General features: G+C 42.1%; 1 protein-coding gene across 1 annotated transcript in view; it reads right to left on the bottom strand.

Moving 5' to 3' along the window:
* The window catches only part of LOC147733111 (uromodulin-like), a 96,223-nt gene that overhangs the window by 56,786 nt on the left and 20,146 nt on the right, over positions 1-19,291 (bottom strand). The window contains exon 4 of the mRNA XM_086957660.1: positions 10,456-10,551. Coding sequence (XP_086813786.1) covers positions 10,456-10,551 — 96 coding nt within the window. The remainder of the gene's footprint in view (positions 1-10,455; positions 10,552-19,291) is intronic.

The following is a 19,291-nucleotide window of genomic DNA, read 5'->3' as shown; positions in this document are numbered from 1 at the left end:
CTTAAAGCCATGTATGTAGAACCAACAGCTAAGGTAACAGCAATGGGCGAGAAATCAGGGGTTATACATATAAAAAGAGGGACTCGGCAAGGCTGTCCCTGTTCCCCTATTCTATTCGCGCTGTATATTGACCCCCTTATACAGTGTATTCTTGACTGCCCAGAGATAGCTCCAGTGATATGCAATGGTTATTCAAGTAAAATACTGGCCTACGCTGACGATCTTGCAGTGTTAACAAGTAATCCACAACAAACTCTTCCTATTCTAATTCAGATGGCTAAACTGTTTGGTGAAGAGTCAGGCTATCTTCTAAATGAAACAAAAACGCAGGTTATTTGCTCTAAAAATATAGCCAAAACTGACAATAGATTCGTCGACTCTGCCGTATATTTAGGGGTTAAAATTAATGCCAATGTTGAGAAAATTGTAAGTGAGAATTATCTGCCACTTATTAAGGATATTGAGAAGGAATTAAAAAGAATAGATGTGCTACACCTCTCATTAATAGGAAGGGTAAATGCAGTTAAAATGTCTATGTTCCCTAGAGTTCTCTACTTATTTCGGGCTATCCCTTTAGCAATAGAGGACAGGATCATGAAACATCTTGAATCTATGTTTATCAGATTTGTATGGCAATATGGAAGGGTAAGGCGATATACAAACTTAATGGCACTGCCCAGAGAAAGGGGTGGGATGGGATTGCCGAATCTAAAGTTATATCATTGGGCCTGCTTGCTAACCCAAATGACTACTCTATTTCAATCTACATCTGTACCTGATATAACACCTGGGTTTGTAGATCAACAATGTCCGCCCCAGATATATAGGATGTTATTGGGTGAAAAGACTGTAAATGTATTTCAGTGTGAATTGGAACGAAGCTTCTATAAAAAAACAAGATTGAAGACACTGATTGGCGCATGGAAGGTTTGGAAAGCAATTATGAAAATGTTTAATATCCCGAAAATCAACTCCTTTTTGCAACTGTATATTTCATCTCTCTTTCCTCAACTAAAAAATGATAATAATTTGCTGATGTGGAAAAGGCTGGGGCTTAGATCCTTGGGAGATTTAATGGAAGAAGGTGAAATTCTGGGGTTCGAAATGCTGCAGGAAAGATTTGGTATTCCAGACAGTCAATGGCTGGTGTATGGTCAAGTTACCAGGGCAATTAAGGCAGTCAGGCCACAGACTTCACATACAGCGGATTTTCCACTGATTGAGTTATTAAATAGAGGCTGTAGGAAGATTAAGATTTTATATAATTGCTTATTGGACCAAATCCCGGATGATATTGAGAAGGTTGAGTCTAACTGGGCGACAAAATTAGGAGATTCTGATGTCGATCTGGATCTTGCGCTTGTATTGAATAAAAAAATATTCCGGGCATCAAACCTTCGCGCACAACACTACAAGACTATTTTTAATCTTTACCATACACCCGCGAAGATATTCGCCTGGGGTCTAAGCGAGAATGATAATTGTCCCAGATGTAATGAAAGTCATGCTGACATTATACATATGTTTTCTTCCTGCAATCAGTTGGAAAATGTTAAAAAAGAAATAATTAAATTTATGGAGGGGCTGCTAGGTCAGTCCATCAACTTATCCCCTACCTTAATTTTACTGGGTACAGACTCTAAGTTGTGTTTAAGCGAGGCGGAAAGAGATCTAATGTTTTTATCTGTTGCAGTACTTAGAATTTTAATTTCTGCGGCGTGGAAAGATACGAACCCTCCATCCTTTCAGATGTGGCTCTCGAGATTTCTAGGAATTCATAACATAGAATCCTGCCTCTATGAATATAAAGGCATGAGGCAGCGTAAGGAGGGTATTCGCCTATGGGCTCCTGTAACTAATTGGAGAATAGATAGAAATGGATAAAAAAATGTGTTCGTCTCCAATTAATTGAAACTGATTTCTAACCCTATTTATCGATTTATTTTTCTCGTTCCCGCTAACAAGATGTAATTAAAAATGTATGTAAATATATCAAATATTAATCAAATTCTTATCATGTATGTAATAATTGCTGAAATTTGTCCATCTATGTACCATCTTTATCAAAAATAAAAAAAGAATTCTTCTAAATTTTGTAACGTATCAATAACATTCAAGTCAAGAGCTCAAATTTGTAGGATGACTCTTCAACGTCTCATACAGAAAGATTTTTTCCCTCATCTAATTGCGCCTCTCCAAGCTTCTAGAGAGAAGGTCAACACCAGTCCATCAAAGGCTTCAGGTCTAAGTGGACCTGGCTGCATCAGTATTCGTAGCACCCTGGGCCAGATTTCACAACAGCCCTCTTACTTGTCATCTTGTACATCATTGACATTGGAGAAAATAGTATGTATTTATACAAGCTCTTCTGCAGTTTGCACGATGATGGAAACAAGCAGTACTTATCTAGACAGAGAACCAAGTGGCCATGGCATACATAAACCAACACGCAGAAGTGAGTTCACATTCTCTAACATTAGTGGCTCAACACATCTGATCTTGGGTAGAATCCCACCAGATATAACTGAAAGACAGCAACATTCCAAGATTAGGCAATATTAAACCAAATTCCCTGAGCATGATCTGCTCCTCCTCCATGGAGTTTTGCTAACTATGTAACTTTATCAGAACATGCTTTAGAGGCTAAGTGAACCTTAGATTGGTTTGCAAATAACATGGACACATCTGTTCTTTGCCAGGAGAAGGGACACAAATGGATACTCACTGGCCTCCCCTTTTTTCTATTTACCTTGCCTTTTCCTTGTTAGAAGGTTTTCTCCTCAGAGCACAAAGAAGGAATGCCAAGGTAATCCTAGTCCCTCCTGCAAGGAAGTGGTGATCTTGTTTCCCCTTTATCTCAAGTAGTGTCCAAGATTCTAGAGTGTCTTTTGCCTTCTGCCTCTTCTCTCAGATAGCTTATCTTGTCCCAGCCCTCACACTAGTGTGATTTAGAGGTCACACAAAGGGATGCTATTTTCTATCCAAGTGTTCTGCAGATCTTCCATTAGCAAAATTCATAATCAACACTAGGCTTCTTTCTCTCATTGATGTTATTCTAGAATCTTCTTTCCTGCAACCTGTTGACATTTTCAGAATTTCTTTACAATGGTTTCAACTTGGTCCTTTCTGTCTCCTCTCTTTGTTGTCAGTTTGGTGCCTTTGAAGCCTTTGGAGGTCTAGATGAAGACAAAGTCAGATGACTGAACGAGTTCTTTACTTGTCACGTGTTATTTTGTTCAGTGCCCTTGTTTGGGAAACAGTCAGAACTTTGCGAGCAGATCCACGGGTTTTCTGACAAAGCAAGCACTAACACGGTTGCCTTAACCACGCATATGTCTTAACTACACATACGCATGGTTAAGACAGTGCGTGGTCTAGCTGTTGCTGGGTGGAAGCAGGAAGAAGTAGGATCGGGTGAGGATGCGGTGAGGTAAGTGGGGTCGGTTTTGGGGGTGGAGCGGAGCTTGTTAAGGTAGTTTTAAGGACTGGGGGTCGAGGTCATTTTCAGGGTTTGAGGAGAAGGGAGGTTTTTAGGACCTGAGGAGAGGGGGTTGGTTTTCAGGAGGGAGGGGGTAGTTTTAGGACTTCGGGAGGGGGCAGGGGCAGGGGTCAGGGGGATAAGACTTACCTGAGAAGTCTTAACCACAGATATGTCTTATCCATACATGCCTTAACAACAAATATTTTGCTGTAAAGGCATGTGTGGTAAAGGCATATGCTTGGTTGAGACTTGCATGGTTAATACCGCGTGGAACCGGCATGCATGGTAAACAAGTGTGTAGTTTCATCACACAACCCCTTGTTCTTTTTGTTTACTATCTCCTCATATATAAAGTGTGATAAGGGACAAGGGGTATGGTGACAGCATTTTGATGACTGATGGATAAACTTCATTACACCGAATGCTATTCTTCCTTGTCACAGTCTTGCAAGCCATTCGCCCCTTCATGGGAGTTTACAAGCATGAGACAATGCTGGGGAGGTTTAACCATCTATTACCTCCTTCTGGGTAGGACATAAAAAAGTGGAAGATAGAACTTTTAGGTGTTCTAGCATTAAGAAGTGGATGGTTTACATCTCAAAGATAAGGATTGGAATGAGGAAAAGTAGGACTTGGCATAATCAGTAAATGATACGGACATTCTGTATAAAATGTTAGACACAGTTAGTATGCAAGTAATCTTAGTGTGTTTTGGGGTCTGATAAAAGAGAAGGTATTGGTGTAGGAGTATAAGATGATTGCTAGAGGTGGTGATGATGACAAATGTAATTTTTTTGGCTCAGTAATAGATCTTGCGGTGGCCAGATTCCGAGGCTGATGGCTTATGCTTAGGCCAGGAGTGCCTGCCATAGATGACTGGGCTGTGGCAAAGACACCAGGTAACATGCATGGGAAGGCAACAACACTAAAAAGGCAGAACAGTAGATCATTGAATTTATTCTACCATGGCATTAACTTTGGCAGTTAGAGAGAAATCATTTCCCAGGCTCGGATCTGGCTTAGTGTGGCTTGTATGTATCTGGGCTACTATCATGACACGTGTGCCTGTCCATTTCTATACTGCAACGAAGTGGTATGTGTAACTGTTAACAATCTCCTTGTTTAATGGCGCATGTAATATTCGAAAAACCGGATGTGGGATTTGATAAATTGCGGAAAAAACAATATTTATCTTCTTTGTTATCTCCCTGTCTTCTGGCATGGCTCTCTAAAGAGGCGTACGAGTTACTCCATTTTAGTTTATGATCCAAAGCAGCTGGTGTGCTTCACGGGTAGAAAATGGCAGACATGTGAACAAAGGTAACCACCCCGCATGTGCTACGAAATTCCACAGTACACACCACAGGCCACTTTGACGTCCAAGCATAGACAAAAGGACGCAAAGAACATTCCGATGCTACGGAACACTTTACTTATTTTATGTAGGAAGCCCGTTATTTAGGAATTCACATCCTTCTGTTGTAAAGCCCAGCAGATGTACGCAGCGTTGAGAAGCATCTTTAATATTTGGGGCTCCAGCGAGAGGAAAAAGTATCCTTCAATAAGGGCGAGGGGAAGCGGTCCCTGCTTCTAGAAACACCCAAACGCACAGCATGCTTTGGAAGGTGTCCAAATGATGAAAAAGAGAGACTTAGAAAATAATGCAAATATTCTGATGCCCCATGGGGCATCATCGGCTTGCCCCAGTAAAGTAACTATCACCCTCTTGATTGGTTCATCCCTCTGCCAAACCAGAGATGGTGTTAATGGTTTTAAAAGTTGTGCTGGTGGAGCAATACTGTCCAAGTAGAAGTTGTTTGAGCTCTTCAATGAGCGAGCCTCAACTCGTCCACCCTGTCAGCAGTTGTGTTTTGTTTTTGCCCCTGTAAACAGTGCCAGGGTACCAGAACACAGTTTGCCCTCTTTCTCTTCTAACTAATGACGTTATGTAGAGTATTACGGACGTGGGACATCGACTCAAACATTGCAGATTTTCTGTCTGCTTTATTTAGAGATTAAAGCCCCTCATACACTCTAAATTGGGGTGGGGGGACATCTGCTGCGTTTTCGCATAAATTCTGATCCCCAAGAACTACCCATTAGACCCTTGGCAAGCCTCAGAAAGCACTCCCCCCTTGTGTAACTGAAGGTTATATCATATGTTGTGCGAAGCCACGTAAAACCCCGCAAAGCCTTGTTGTATTTGTATTTGTATTTAATTTATTTATAAAGCGCTAACAATCATCCTAGGTAGGATATCACGGCGCTGAGGTTTGGTGCTGAGGGGTACGGTAACCGCATTGATTACTGATTATTCTGGTTTAGGGAAGAGTAGTGTCTTTAATTGTTTCCTAAATGATAAGAGACATTCTGTCAGTCTGAGATTGGGAGGTAGTTCATTCCACTTGGTTGCAGCTAGGTGAGAGAAAGCCCGCTCTCCCATCCTGACAGTCTTCACGTGGGTAGTGTTTGCTCTTCCTGAAGTTCTGGATCGAAGGTTCCTCGATGGTCTATGGAATTTGACTTTAATGTGTAGAATGGTAGGGCCTGTATTGTAAAGTACCTTGTGTCTGATACACAGTAATTTGAAGTTGGCTCTTTGTCGCATTGGGAGCCAATGTAGTTCTCGCATGCAACTTTTGGCCTAATCATATCTCTTCTTATTGCATATCTGCAGTTTAGAGAAAAGATAGTCTGCCATTCCAACAAACAGAGAGTTGCCGTAGTCCAGTCTGCTCATCAGCAGCGACTGGACCAGTGTCTTCCTACACTCAGTCGGAATCCAGGGGAAGACTCGTCTGAGCATTTTCAATAATGCAAAGCCTCTGCCACAGACAGTGGAGACATGTGATTTAATGGACAGAGCACTGTCCAATACCACACCCAAGTTTTTCGCTTTTATGGTAGGATTTGGGGGCAAGCCCAGGTTACTTGGCCACCAGCTGTTGTCCCAGAGCTGGGGATTTTTGCCAAACAGGAGGATTTCTGACTTGTCTGCATTTAACCTCAGACAGTGCTCTTGCATCCAATTGGCCAGCTCAGTCAGGCATTTTAGTAGTCGAGTTTTAGGATCATCTTTCTCATCAATGGTGACCATCAGCTGGGTGTCGTCAGCATAAGAACACATTTCAACACCCCACTTTCTTCCAATGGCAGCCAATGAGGAAACAAATACATTAAACAGGGTTGGGCTTAATGAAGCCCCCTGAGGAACCCCATATTTAATTTTTCGCGGGGGAGAAATGAAATCACCCAGACACACTGATTGTGTTCGATCCGCCAAAAAGGATTGTAGCCATCCCAATGCCTTGTCTCGAATACCTTTCCCTTCCAGGGCTTTCAGTAGTTGGTCGTGTGGTACGGTATCAAAAGCCGCCGATAAATCCAAGAGTATCAGGACGACTGTCTTACCCTGATCCACCTGGGCCCTGATATTATCCGTCACCGCCAAAGGTGTTGTTTCAGTACTGTTGTTCGCCCTGAAACCTGTCTGAGAGACATCCAACAGTTCATTGGCTTCCAAATAAGTGGATAGCCGTCTATTGACCAGTTTCTCCAGCACTTTTGAGAGGTAAGGTAACTGGGATATTGGTCGATAGTTGGCAGGGTTGTTTACATCTAATCCTGCTTTTTTTACTAGTGGGGTGACTAGGGCCTGCTTCCAAGATCTTGGAAATTTAGCAGAGCATAAGGAAAGATTGAGTGCTTTCGTTACGGCAGGGCAAATTACAGGGGTTAGCTGAGAAAAAATGTGGTGCTGACATGGATCTAGTGAGGATCCTGACTTAACTTCGAGCATGACTCTGCCTACCTCGGCTTCTGAAAAAGGGCCAAAACTTGAACAGGTAACTTGAGTTGTGGTTGGCATACTGCGCTCAATAGTTTCTGGCCTACAATTAGGAAAAGAGGCATAAATGATATCAATTTACTCACAGAAAAAATCATTTAGTTTATTGCAGTTCTCTTGTGATGGAGTAAGTTTTACTGAAAGATTTGTTGGGTTACATAATTCCCCGACAATTTTAAAAAGTTCCTTTGAGGAATTTTTATTCTCAGTAATTCTACGTGTAAAATACTCCTTTTTTGCCTTCTTGATTGCTTTATTGTAGAGTACGAGTGCTTGTTTATAAGTGTTTCTGGTCTCGTCTGACTTGCCTATTCTCCATTTATGTTCCAGAGATGTACATTTTCTCTTTAGAGATTTCAATTCTGGTCCGTACCACCTTTCCGATTTTGTAGTTCTGGGTTTGAGATGAACTCGGAGGGTGGAACAGAACTCAAGTGCAGTCTTAATACTTGTGTGAAGTAAATCTATTTCTTCATGAATGTCAGTAGATGCTAAACTCGGGTGTGAAAAATGTTGTTTGAATTTGTCTATTGAGAAATTTTTCCAACTCCTCGTGCTTGCTACACTTAGACCCAGTGTTCTCGTGTGTATAGTAGGTAGATTGATACGGAAAGTGATCATATAGTGATCTGTCCATAGCAGAGGTGTTACAGAGTCAATGTCAATCGATTCCATGTTAGAAAATACCAAGTCCAATATGTGACCTGCCGTGTGTGTAGGATGATTAACTCTTTGGGATATCTGCAGGATTTCCATATCCTCCACTAATTGTTTTGTTAGGGGGTTATTGCATTTATCAAAATGTATGTTAAAATTTCTGAGGAGGAGGATATTTTTATTCTTCAAACAGACTGGCATAATTTGCTCCAGTAATTGTGTACTGAAATTTAATGTGCAGCCAGGAGGATTGTAGATTAGTACTCCTCCAAATAACACATTAGTGTTTAAGGACACTGAAAAAGCCATAGTTTCACAGTTTTCCACTTGTATGTCGGTCTCTTGCTTACAAGTGAGAAAGTCTCTAAATAAAAGAGCGACGCCTCCTCCCTTTTTCCTCATTCTATTCACGTTCAGAATCTTATATTCTGGAGGGAGGGCTGTGGCTATATCTGGAGTATTGTGATCATCCAGCCATGTTTCAGTTAAAAAAGCCAGGTCGGGTTTGTGTTCCTTTAAAAAATCCCAAATGTATGTGGAGTGTTTGGGCAGAGATCTAACATTCAAATACATGCAAATAAGGGGGGTTGTGGGGGTATTCATTGTCACATGAGTTTGTTTAGGAATGCTCTCCCATCTACAGTTATAACAGCTGAATGGGCCCAACGTCTCTGTTGGACCCACTCGAGCACAGGCATGGATGTTAATTGGCGCCTTGTATTTGATCTCCCTCAACTCATGACTAGAGTAGGTTATAATGCTTGTATTAGGAGCATTACTATTGGTTTGGGCAGGGGTTGTGGCCCCTAGTCCCGGCTTGTCGCGGACGGGCGCAGACGGGCAGGACTTTGGCGTGACTTTGGCGCGGTTCCGGCGCGCCCGCTGCGCCAGCCCGCTGCGCCGTCTGCTCACGGTGCACATTTATAGGTAGCTGAGGAGGGCAGGAGTCAGCCAGCGACTAGCGCGCTGCCCTGTCTTCCTCCAAGATGGCGGCTGTCTCTTGCCCCAGCACCTAAATCGGCTGGGCGAGGGAGAACGGCAAGCAAAGTGAGGATTAAGCGCTGCGAGCGCTAGCGGGACAATATACAGGGGTCCTGCACAATTAAAAGGTTAGGGTTTCATTACAGTACCATTTTTTTAAATTCTGATTAAAACATGTGCAAAATAAACAATATGACTCGTATAATCAGTCTAATTCTTAGCGGTAGTATCAGAGCCCCCCAACGTGACCAACAACCTAGGGCTGAGTTTTCACTTCACTATTGCTTCCCAGTAGTCCGCAGTCGCTCCTGCGCATCTCCGTGCAGTCAGTATTCAGTATGGTGCACTATTCTTTGACACTGTCCCGCGCTGTTTGCACCACACCTTCACAGCAATGTAATTTAGGAGCATTTAGGAGCGCCCTTCATCAATGTTTCTCTGCGCGGGTCCCATCAGGTCAAAATGGAATACCAGTACGCTCTATACTTGCGATAGTTCTTAAATCCGCATTTCAGGCCAATTGCACTATCCCTCAAAGTGTATGCAGCCGCAATCAATCTGGCCACTTCAATTTTATTTTTATCTCTCACTCCTGCAGTTCACCAGGCAGAACTAGCGCAGCCAGGCGCTCTCGTCTTCCGATCCAGTCCTGCCAGCACCTTAAAAAGGCCGCTCACAGTCCGTCTCAGCCGCTCTCATTCCGCCTCTTGCTCGGGCAGCAGACCGTCTATGGAGCTCCGTATACCTGCAGGTGTTCACCGGAGGTAGGAACCTTTTCAGTCAGCAGCTTGCTTCAGACTCGCCACAGCCGCGCCACACAGCGTCTTACCGCAGCGCAGGTCTGGCCCTCGTGCCTCGTGTCAGTCCGGGGGTTTGAATGAATGAATGAAGCTGGCAGCTTCATTGGAACTCATGCTGAGCGGTGAGCAGCTCCACAACGCCTCACTGCCCAACTAAGAGCTACAACGGTCCTAACACTGAGCAACATGAGGCCTCACAAAGCACCACTGCACAAATCTAGCAACCAGGACTTAAGGTACAACTCCTAGCGGCCAAACTAGGTCCTGTGTATAGCCTGCGTTCCATCTAAGTGGTCTTGAACTTGTGACATTGTCACAGTCCAGCGTGACCAGATACCCAGAGTTCGCACTTCCTGATTTTGCAGCTATTTTTACCTAAAACATTGCAATTCAATATCTTCAGTTCTGCTTATTGGATTTTTGATGTCTGGCATGTATGAGTACTGTAAATCAGTTTGGCGTTGTTCCTATGTGGTGTTTTGACTGTATTCCTGTTTGTGCACTGCACATATACTTTACACATTGCCTCTAGCTTAAGCCTGACTGCTTTAGTGACTTTATTGGTTCCCCCTGACAGGGACTGTGTTTGTTTCCTGAGTGGAGCTTCCACACCCCTCAAACAATAACCTAATTTATTACACCCTTTATTTACTTTTTATTGAACATGAAGTGGAAGAGTCCAGACTTACGTGCTCCTTGGTGCATGCTTGAATTGCACACGCACACTCCCTCTGGCAGTTTACAGTCTTCATCAGCCATACAGGCAGGGTAACAGGTAGGCTCAACTGGTGAGAGAGAATAAATGTGCATTAAAGAAGTGTAAATTACACATACACATACTCATGCACAAACACAAACTAGTGTGTGCTCAAGGACCCACAAACCTACATACACACAAAGTCATGCTCGCCCATATGCACAAAGGTGAGCGCCTTATAGCCCACTAATTGTTCTGGGGGACTCCATACGCCCTATACCCTTTTATTTAGCGGTGCTAACCCACTGCTCACCTCTATCCCTGGGGAACATAACACCCCTGGATAATTTACTCTGTTTGACGAATTCCTTTCGCCTCCGGGCAGCAGCTGCGGACATGTCTGGAAAGAATCTACAGTTAGAAGTCTCGTTCACTGGGAACTGTTTTTGCTGTATGGCCTTGTAGATTCTTTCCAGACATGTCCGCAGCTGCTGCCCGGAGGCGAAAGGAATTCGTCAAACTACTTTTTTTGTTTAAGGCACAAGGGGCACAGGCATCGATTGCCCAACAGTCAAAACTATGTGTCCTTGTGAAGGGGAAGTTCCATATGTTTACTAACATAGAAGATGCTCAGGAGCTTCTCAAGGAGATGACAGGGCCTCAATAATTTGGCGACGGGTGTGGGGTCAACGACTGGCTCCGGTCAAATGGTTTGGTGGAGGGTCTTTTTTTTTTTTTCTTTTCTCCAGAATTCTAGTTGGAGATGAAAATGTTTGTATGATTTAACAGTCTAGCCAGATGGTTTATAATATATTTACCATGGGGGGGGGGTCAACCTGGGTGCAGATCCATGGCACCCCGCAAAGCAATTGGGGAGGGCAAGAGGTGGAGTGTGTGGGAAATTTGGGGGTCCACCTCTAGGGGGTGGAGGCCGGGGAGGACAGGGGTAGGGTTAAGGGGGGTAAAAAAATGTAGCAGTAAAAAGAGCAGTAACAGAGGCATTGAACTAAAAGAATGTGAGAATTGGTGTAGTGAGATATTTGAAAAACCTAGATAAAAATGAATAATAAGTGTCATATCTTATCTATTAATGTTAATGGTATACTGAATAAGTCCAAATACGGCGCTCTAATAAGGTGGTTGGCTTTCTGTTCACCACAGGTTTTATTTTTTCAAGAAACCCATCTGAAATCAAATTGTCCAAAACTATATCTTCCCAGGTGTTTCTCCCATGCTTTCTTTGCCTCGGCAGGGTTAGCTAAAAGAGGAGTTGCCATATATTTCTGTCGAAGTCTTCCATGGGAGTTTGGACAAATTAAGAGAGATCCAATGGGGCGATGGATTTGGGTAGAGGCCAAGTTAAATGGGATGTGTTTAAATTTTGTTAACTATTATGGCCCGATAAGTGACGATACCACGCCACTAATGAGGATTACTGAGCTACTTAGAGGGATCCCGGGAAAATTAGTATTGGGTGGGGACTTTAATTTTATCCAAGATTTAAAAAAGGATACCTCTAATAAAAACAAAAAAGAGTTGAAACCACAAACTAGGAGAGTTTTGGAAGCCCTAATGCAGGAACATCAGTTAGTGGACCAATGGAGAAATGGTAATCCGTTAGCGGCAGAATTTACGTGCCATTCTAACCAATTCCTTACGGCCTCGAGGATTGATTTCTTTCTTAATTCACGATCATTGTTGGTGTCAGATACTTCTATAAGGATAAACCCCTTCTCAGATCACTCTTTAATATCACTTGAGTGTGTGATTGAAGGGGGAGGAGAGGCCTATTCCAGGTGGCAGATGGATCGTCTACTCCTCCAAGACAATAACTGGGTGACCTTAACAAAAGATTGGATATTAGAGTTTTTTAACCTAAATGAAGGCACTGCAGAAATCTTCTCAGTCTGGGGCGGGTTTAAAGCAGCTATCCGAGGTCAGATGATCGCACGCACAGCCGCTCAGAGGAAAGAAAGGCGGGACAAGGTTAACAACCTCCACCAGAATGTGGCTAATGCTATGAATAATAGTAATTTGGGAAGGGAAGATGCGACATTACAATTGGCAAGGGCGAAGGCTGCCTTAAAAGAATTTTTTGTAATTGAAGAAATAAATAGCTCTAGAACGTACCAACAGAGAGTTTATGAGGAGAGACAAATGGTGGGAAAGATGTTAGCAGGGCAAACTAAAACCAAACAGGAGAAAGCCACTATAATTGAGCTCATTGATCCAATAACGCAAAATATTGTTAGAGAAAAAAATGACATAGCTCGGGTATTTCTGGACCATTATTCTAAGTTATACTCTACAACGTACGAGGTTGGACCTGATTGTATCTATAAGTATTTTGACGAAGTAAATCTCCCCATTTTATCTGGCCCATCATCCGTACAATTAAAGAGCGAAATTTTAGCTTCGGAAGTTTCAGAAATAGTGAGATTAATTGCTGGGGCAAAAGCGTGTGGCTCAGATGGGCTCCCAATCGAATTTTACAAAACTTTTGTTAAAGAATTGACCCCTTTTCTGGTTAAGTTATTTAATTTTGTTCGATTGGGAGGCGCGGTTCCTTCAAGTTTTAAAGAGTCCATTATTGTTAGTTTTGTTAAAAAGGGAAAAAACGAGAAGGATGTCAATTCATATAGACCGATCAGTCTTCTTAATGCCGATTTTAAGATTCTTATGAAAATATGGGCACAGCGGTTTACACCAATTGCTCAGGCGTTAATTCATTCTGACCAGTCAGGTTTCGTTTCAGGAAGGTCCATGTCAACAAACACCGGGTTTTTAATTCAGGCGTTAGATTTTGTTTCGGTTAATAAAATTCCAACTTTAATTTCAATGGTTGATGCAGAAAAAGCTTTCGACCTGGTGAATTGGGAGGCACTCTTTATTGGTTTGTTAAAATTTGGGTTTCCAGACATGATAATAAGCATGTTAAAAAACATATATCAGAATGCGCAGGCAAAAGTGGTAGTTAACGCCAACTCGATAGGAGTGATTAACATCAACCGTGGCACCAGGCAAGGCTGTCCGATGTCCCCTATCTTGTTTACCTTTTTTATTGAGCCCTTGGCAATAAGAATACGCAGCAACCCAAATATCAAGCCACCTATAGAAGGAATGTCAAAAGTTAAATTATTCGCAGATGATATTATTTTATACCTTCATCCCGATAAATTCAATTTTGATAATGCTCTCCAAGAGTTTAATCAGTTTGAACAAATTGGTGGTTACAAGATCAACCAAAATAAAACCGAGGTGCTAGTACTGAATTCGGACTGCAATTTTTTAACATCCAATTTAAGATTACAAGCACTGAATAACGAACCCATCAGATACCTAGGCATTTATGTCTCCAATCAATTCGATCAACTATATAGCTTGAACTATCTAGCAACTCGGAATAAAATTAGAACTCTACTGGAAAGATGGACTTTACTGCCCTTAACTTTGATTGGCAGGGTCGAACTTATTAAAATGTCGATCCTTCCTTTGTTGGTTTTTCTTTTTTTAAATGTTCCACTAAAAATCAATTTGCGCTATTTTAGGGAAATTGACTCAATGGTCAGGGATTTTGTTTGCAGCTCGCTTACTGGCACCTAGTAGACAGCCTGACATGTTTTTTTATGAAAAAATGGTCGAAGAGGCAGGCTCGCAGGTTCCGATATTTTTAAAAACAGCAAAGTTACCAAAGAAGACCAGATATAAGACCATTAGAGATATAATAAAAAGATTACAGTCCGTTCTTAATCAGGAAGTGGGGGGTGGTTTGCGCTATTTGAGAATAGAGGAGTGCAAGAGCCTCGGTCTTCAAATCCACTCAAGTAAAATTCAAAAATGGATGGAGACAGGCTTTGGGGATTTGGGGGCCTTCTTTGTTTCAGGGAGGCTCATTACTTGGCAGGAGGTTCTGGCCAGGTCCGATAATAAACTAAAAACTGGGTTTTTGGAATTTTTTCAAATCATAAATTTTATACATAAATATAATGTGCCGGCAGGGGAAATGCCACTGGCTATTGCCCTATACAAAGTAAAATTAACAGGATTAGGGAATTGGTATAAATTCCTTAGGAAGGGGGAAGCTTCTCCTTTAGTCGACGGAATCCTGGCCAAAATATCCCTGGAAACCAACTGTTCCTTCTCGTGGCAGGAGTGGGAAAGGATCTCAGAAGTGGGTCGTAAGTCTCTCAGAGCGGCCAATTTTAAAAGAATGTCGTTCCTATCCTGTTGGCTGGCGTACCTCACTCCTAAAGCATTAAGCAAACGCTTTTTGGGAGTAGAAAACAAATGCTTTAGATGTCAGCTTCATGAGGGGGGTGATTGGTTGCACATTTTTTACACATGCCCAAAGCTGTTCGATTTTTGGTGTAAGATCTTTTCTTCAATCAGCAGGGCCATAAATAAAGTAATTGAACCCGAAGCCGAAATAGCCTTGTTTGGCATTTCAACAAAGAGAAGGGATTTGCTCAGTGCAGAAGTAACTTTCACTGCAATCTGCACTTTAGTCGCCCGTTCTCTAATCCTTCAAAACTGGAGGTCAGAGGAGGTACCATCTTATTTTAAATGGGTAAATAAAATGCAACGGACGAAAAGATTTGAAGAGGCGTATGCTAAAAGAGTAGGGTCCACGAGAAAATTTATGAATATTTGGAAATATTTTCCTATTTGTGCATCTACCACCACCTCATAGCATTTCACACGAGAATATACTAAGAACACACACGGTCTGAGGTATAGAAACGAATACTATTTACCAAAAAAAAAAAATATATATATATAGCACTTTAATAAAAAAATTATACGGCACGATTGCACTTTAAAATTTTTTAGCACTTATGCACTTTAGCACTTGAGCACTTTAGCACTTTAGGTTAAAGGTTCAATTGGAGGAGAGTATTCAGTTTTTTGCACTAGCCGTGTGTCAATTATTGAAGCTGCTAAACTGTTTAAGTGTAACTGAAATTGAATGTTCTTGGTCCTTTGGTTTTAGCTGTGTTTCTTCTCATGTGCTTGATTTTATTCTGATGATGTGTATAATAATCCCTGCTGAAGTATGTTTGTTAAATAGGTACTTTTTTGTATTTCTTGCACTGACCTCTGCTCTGCTCAATAAAAAATAAAATAAAAAAAAAAAAAGGATAATTTACTCTGAACACCTCCACCTCATCAATGCAGCCCTTAGCCTGGACTATTTCATTCCAATGTCCAACAAATCACCACCCAGTGGTCGTGCAAAGATTGTCACTAATAGTCAAAGAGTGTACACAGGCACTCCTTGGTATAATGGTACATCAACCCGAAAAAACACCCAGGTAGTACAGGCTCTGATAGAGGAGGGGGAAATGGGAAAGGGGTCTGAAGCTTTTTCCTTCTGTCAGGGATGGGATTCAAGGAATGATGATTGTTCCCTTACCAAGGACCAAACGAAGTGGCAGGAACTATGAATGGCACCAGTAAAGGATAATAAATGAAATAAGGGAGGATAGCAAATCGGCTCGGCACTCTCACTGCTGAGCACTGTCTCAAAAATATTAAGGACGCATGCATGATTGGTTCTTGCCTGGAGGTGACTCTTTGGTCAACTTTATAGATTAGATGAATAGTTTATGACTTACTGAAACTTAACCAAACAGTGGATCTCATTGGCGGATGTGTCAACGGTTTAGAGATGGCAAGGTGTAGCATTAGGTGGGGATATTGCCTCCCACAAGTACAACAGGAAGTTTTTGGCCTGTTAGGTATACAGTTGAATAAATATTTTTTGTCAATAAGGCAATGTCAATGGGTTGTTCTGTGACTGAAATTTTGAGTGCTCTTCAAGTTAATGATTACGGAGAGGGATAGTTATAAAATGATAAAGATACTACAGTTTTAAGGTATTTAATTCATATGTGTATTGGATCTACTCCCATGGGCAATATTAGATTTTATAGACAGGTCTGGAAGAAGTTAAGGGAAGCATGGCATGTCAGCAATGAGTGAATAAAGAAAGACAGGATCAGAGAATGGTATTCCTAGGATGTATGACCTCACAACGCATACTTTTACAACGCATACCTTTACAACGCATTTTTTACGGCGCAACATCCATTACAATGCATTCCATTACAACGCATGCCATTACAACGCATCTCTAAAAACTACCTTTACAACGCATTCCACTACAACGCATACTACCTTTACAACGCATACCATTACATTGCATGTATGGTAAGTATTGGATAGTGTCGGGGTAAAATTTACTATTCTAACTCCAGGGGGTGCAACAATAGGGTAAGTGTTGGATAGTGTAGGGGCAAAAATTAAAATTCTAACTCCAGAGGGTGCAACATTAGGGTAAGTGTTGGATAGTGTAGGGGTAGAAATTACTATTCTAACTCCAGTGGGTGTAACAGTAGGGTAAGTGTTGGATAGTGTAAGGGTACTATGTGTATGCGTTGTAATGGTATGCGTTGTAATGACTGCGTTGTAATGACATGCGTTGTAGTGGTATGCATTGTAGTGACATGCGTTGTAAAGGTTGCGTTGTAATGGCATGCGTTGTAATGGATGTTGCGTTGTAAAAGTTTCATTATAAAGGTAGTGCATTGTAAAAGTTGTGTTGTAAACGTTGTTCCCCGTATTCCTATGTTCAATCATAATGGAGTTCATTGATAAAGGTCTACCCATTTCTACAGTATCCGGAAATCTTCAAGGTTTGGCATTTTCTGAAAAATATTTTTGGGACTATCGGCATTCAGGGAAGGGGTTGGAAAGCGAAATACTGTGGATGCTGGCCAGATCAAGGGGATCACATCAGAACAGAGCAAAGTGAAAGTAAAAAAGAGAGGATGCAACAATGCCCATATGCTCATTTCGTAAGAAGGTGTGCCTGTTGAAAACAATGTTTGACTCCAATTGAGCATCAGACATGGCAGAGAAAAACTAGATGTATCTGTTTAAATGTTGTGCCTGTGGAGATCTAATCTCATGATGTAGTTCAACAACTTCAGGGTGAGTTTGAAATGCCTAGGCATTTGAAATGCCGGTACATTACTTACAGATTCAACATGACGTTGGGACACATGTAGCTTTAAAAGTAGTGCTTTCAGAAGTCACATCACTAAAGAGTGGATTGCACTCAAGGTTCATTGATCAGCACCACCCTCTGCAATTATACATTACCCCTTTGGCCAATGTCATATGTGCACACAACATCAACATCCTCTCCTAGGCAGACAACACACAACTCATACTGTCCCTCTTGGACAAGACCCCCAACACAAAAAACATGCTCACCACCTGCATGAGCGAAGCCGCTAACTGGAGGAAAGTCAACTGCCTCAAGCTCAACACCGACAAGACAAAAGTAGTGATAATCATCAAGAACACCTAACCATTGGACTCCAACTGGTGTCCGGATGCTCAGAATAATCAGTGATAGCAGAATGGACATGACTGCACAAGTCAGTGCTGTCACTGTGTCCTGTTTCCACACCCTGAAGATGCTGAGGAAGACCTTTGAGTGGCATTCACGCCCTAGTCACCAGCAAGTTGGACTATGGTTACAGTCTCTATACCAGGATCACCAAGCAACTCACTAAAAGACTGCAAACTATCCAGAACTCAGTGGTCAAACTCATCCTCATCCTCCTGCACAGAACTAACATCACTCTACATCTCATAGAACTACACTGGCTCCCGATACGCAAACACATTCAATTCAAAGTCCTCACACACACATTCAAGGCACTACTCAAATGAAGCCCCATTTACCTTAGCAGTTGGATTTCTTCCACCAATCACACAGACATCTCCACTGCAAAGGACTCAAACTCACACACATTCCAGTCATACACAGAACCAGTTCAGGAGGATCAGGAGCATTTTCGTACATCCCTCCTAAAGCATGGGACCACGTTGCTCTACACATCAGAGCCTTCCACTCTCTTCCTGAATTCCAGAAGAAGCTGAAGGCATGGCTTTCCAATTAATTAGCCTACCACAGGCATGGCAAGGCACATACACCTACTCAGCTTCAGGGTACCCTTGCAGGTGGTGGTGTACTTTACGAATATATGTAATATAACATACCAAACTGAAGAGTTGCTTGAAATGGTCAGATCACGGACATACAATGCTTGATAATTATTCTACTGAATCACTTGATACATTAAAAATAAAACAAGATATTAGGGATGCTGGAGGATGCTGGAGGATGGCAAGAGGGTGAAAGGCCCGGTGTTCGGAAAACAAGAGGCTATCAGAACAGGTGTTAGACATGGCCCTTCTTAGGTGATTTCCGTAAACATTTACTTTTTTTCCCTCCTGACTTTTGCTGATTCTCTTTTCGTGCCCTTGGGACTTTGGGCACTTTCCCCACTGTAATACAGTGGGAAAGTGCACCCGCCGCTCCTACACATGCTAGGATGTGGTGCTCACCTGATTGGTTTAGGCACTGTACCTTTGAGAACCCTGTAAAGAGGTATACCACATGGTAAACATAGTTTACCCCAAAACCCGAACCCTGCATGCCATTACAACGCGGTTGTCACAACGACCACGTTGTTACAATGCATGCCATTACTCTGCAAGTTTGAACAATGACTTGCTATAGGGGTCAGAAGTTGTTTGATTTAAAATCCAACACCTTCCCTTCTGTTGCACAGACTAGAGTTGGAATAGTAAATGATACTATTCCAACATCCAGCATCCCCCCCCCCATCCCCACCAAGAGCAAGTTGTTGTTCCAACTTGCGGAGTAATGGCATGCATTGTTTCAACGCAGTAGTTATAATGACTGCATTGTAATGGCATGCATAAAAAAACATGCGGGAAAATGAGGCATA

Source organism: Lissotriton vulgaris, chromosome 2_1 (genome assembly GCF_964263255.1).
Source record: "Lissotriton vulgaris chromosome 2_1, aLisVul1.2, whole genome shotgun sequence".
Taxonomy (NCBI): Eukaryota; Metazoa; Chordata; class Amphibia; order Caudata; family Salamandridae; genus Lissotriton; species Lissotriton vulgaris.
This window is presented reverse-complemented; position numbering and strand designations above follow the sequence as displayed.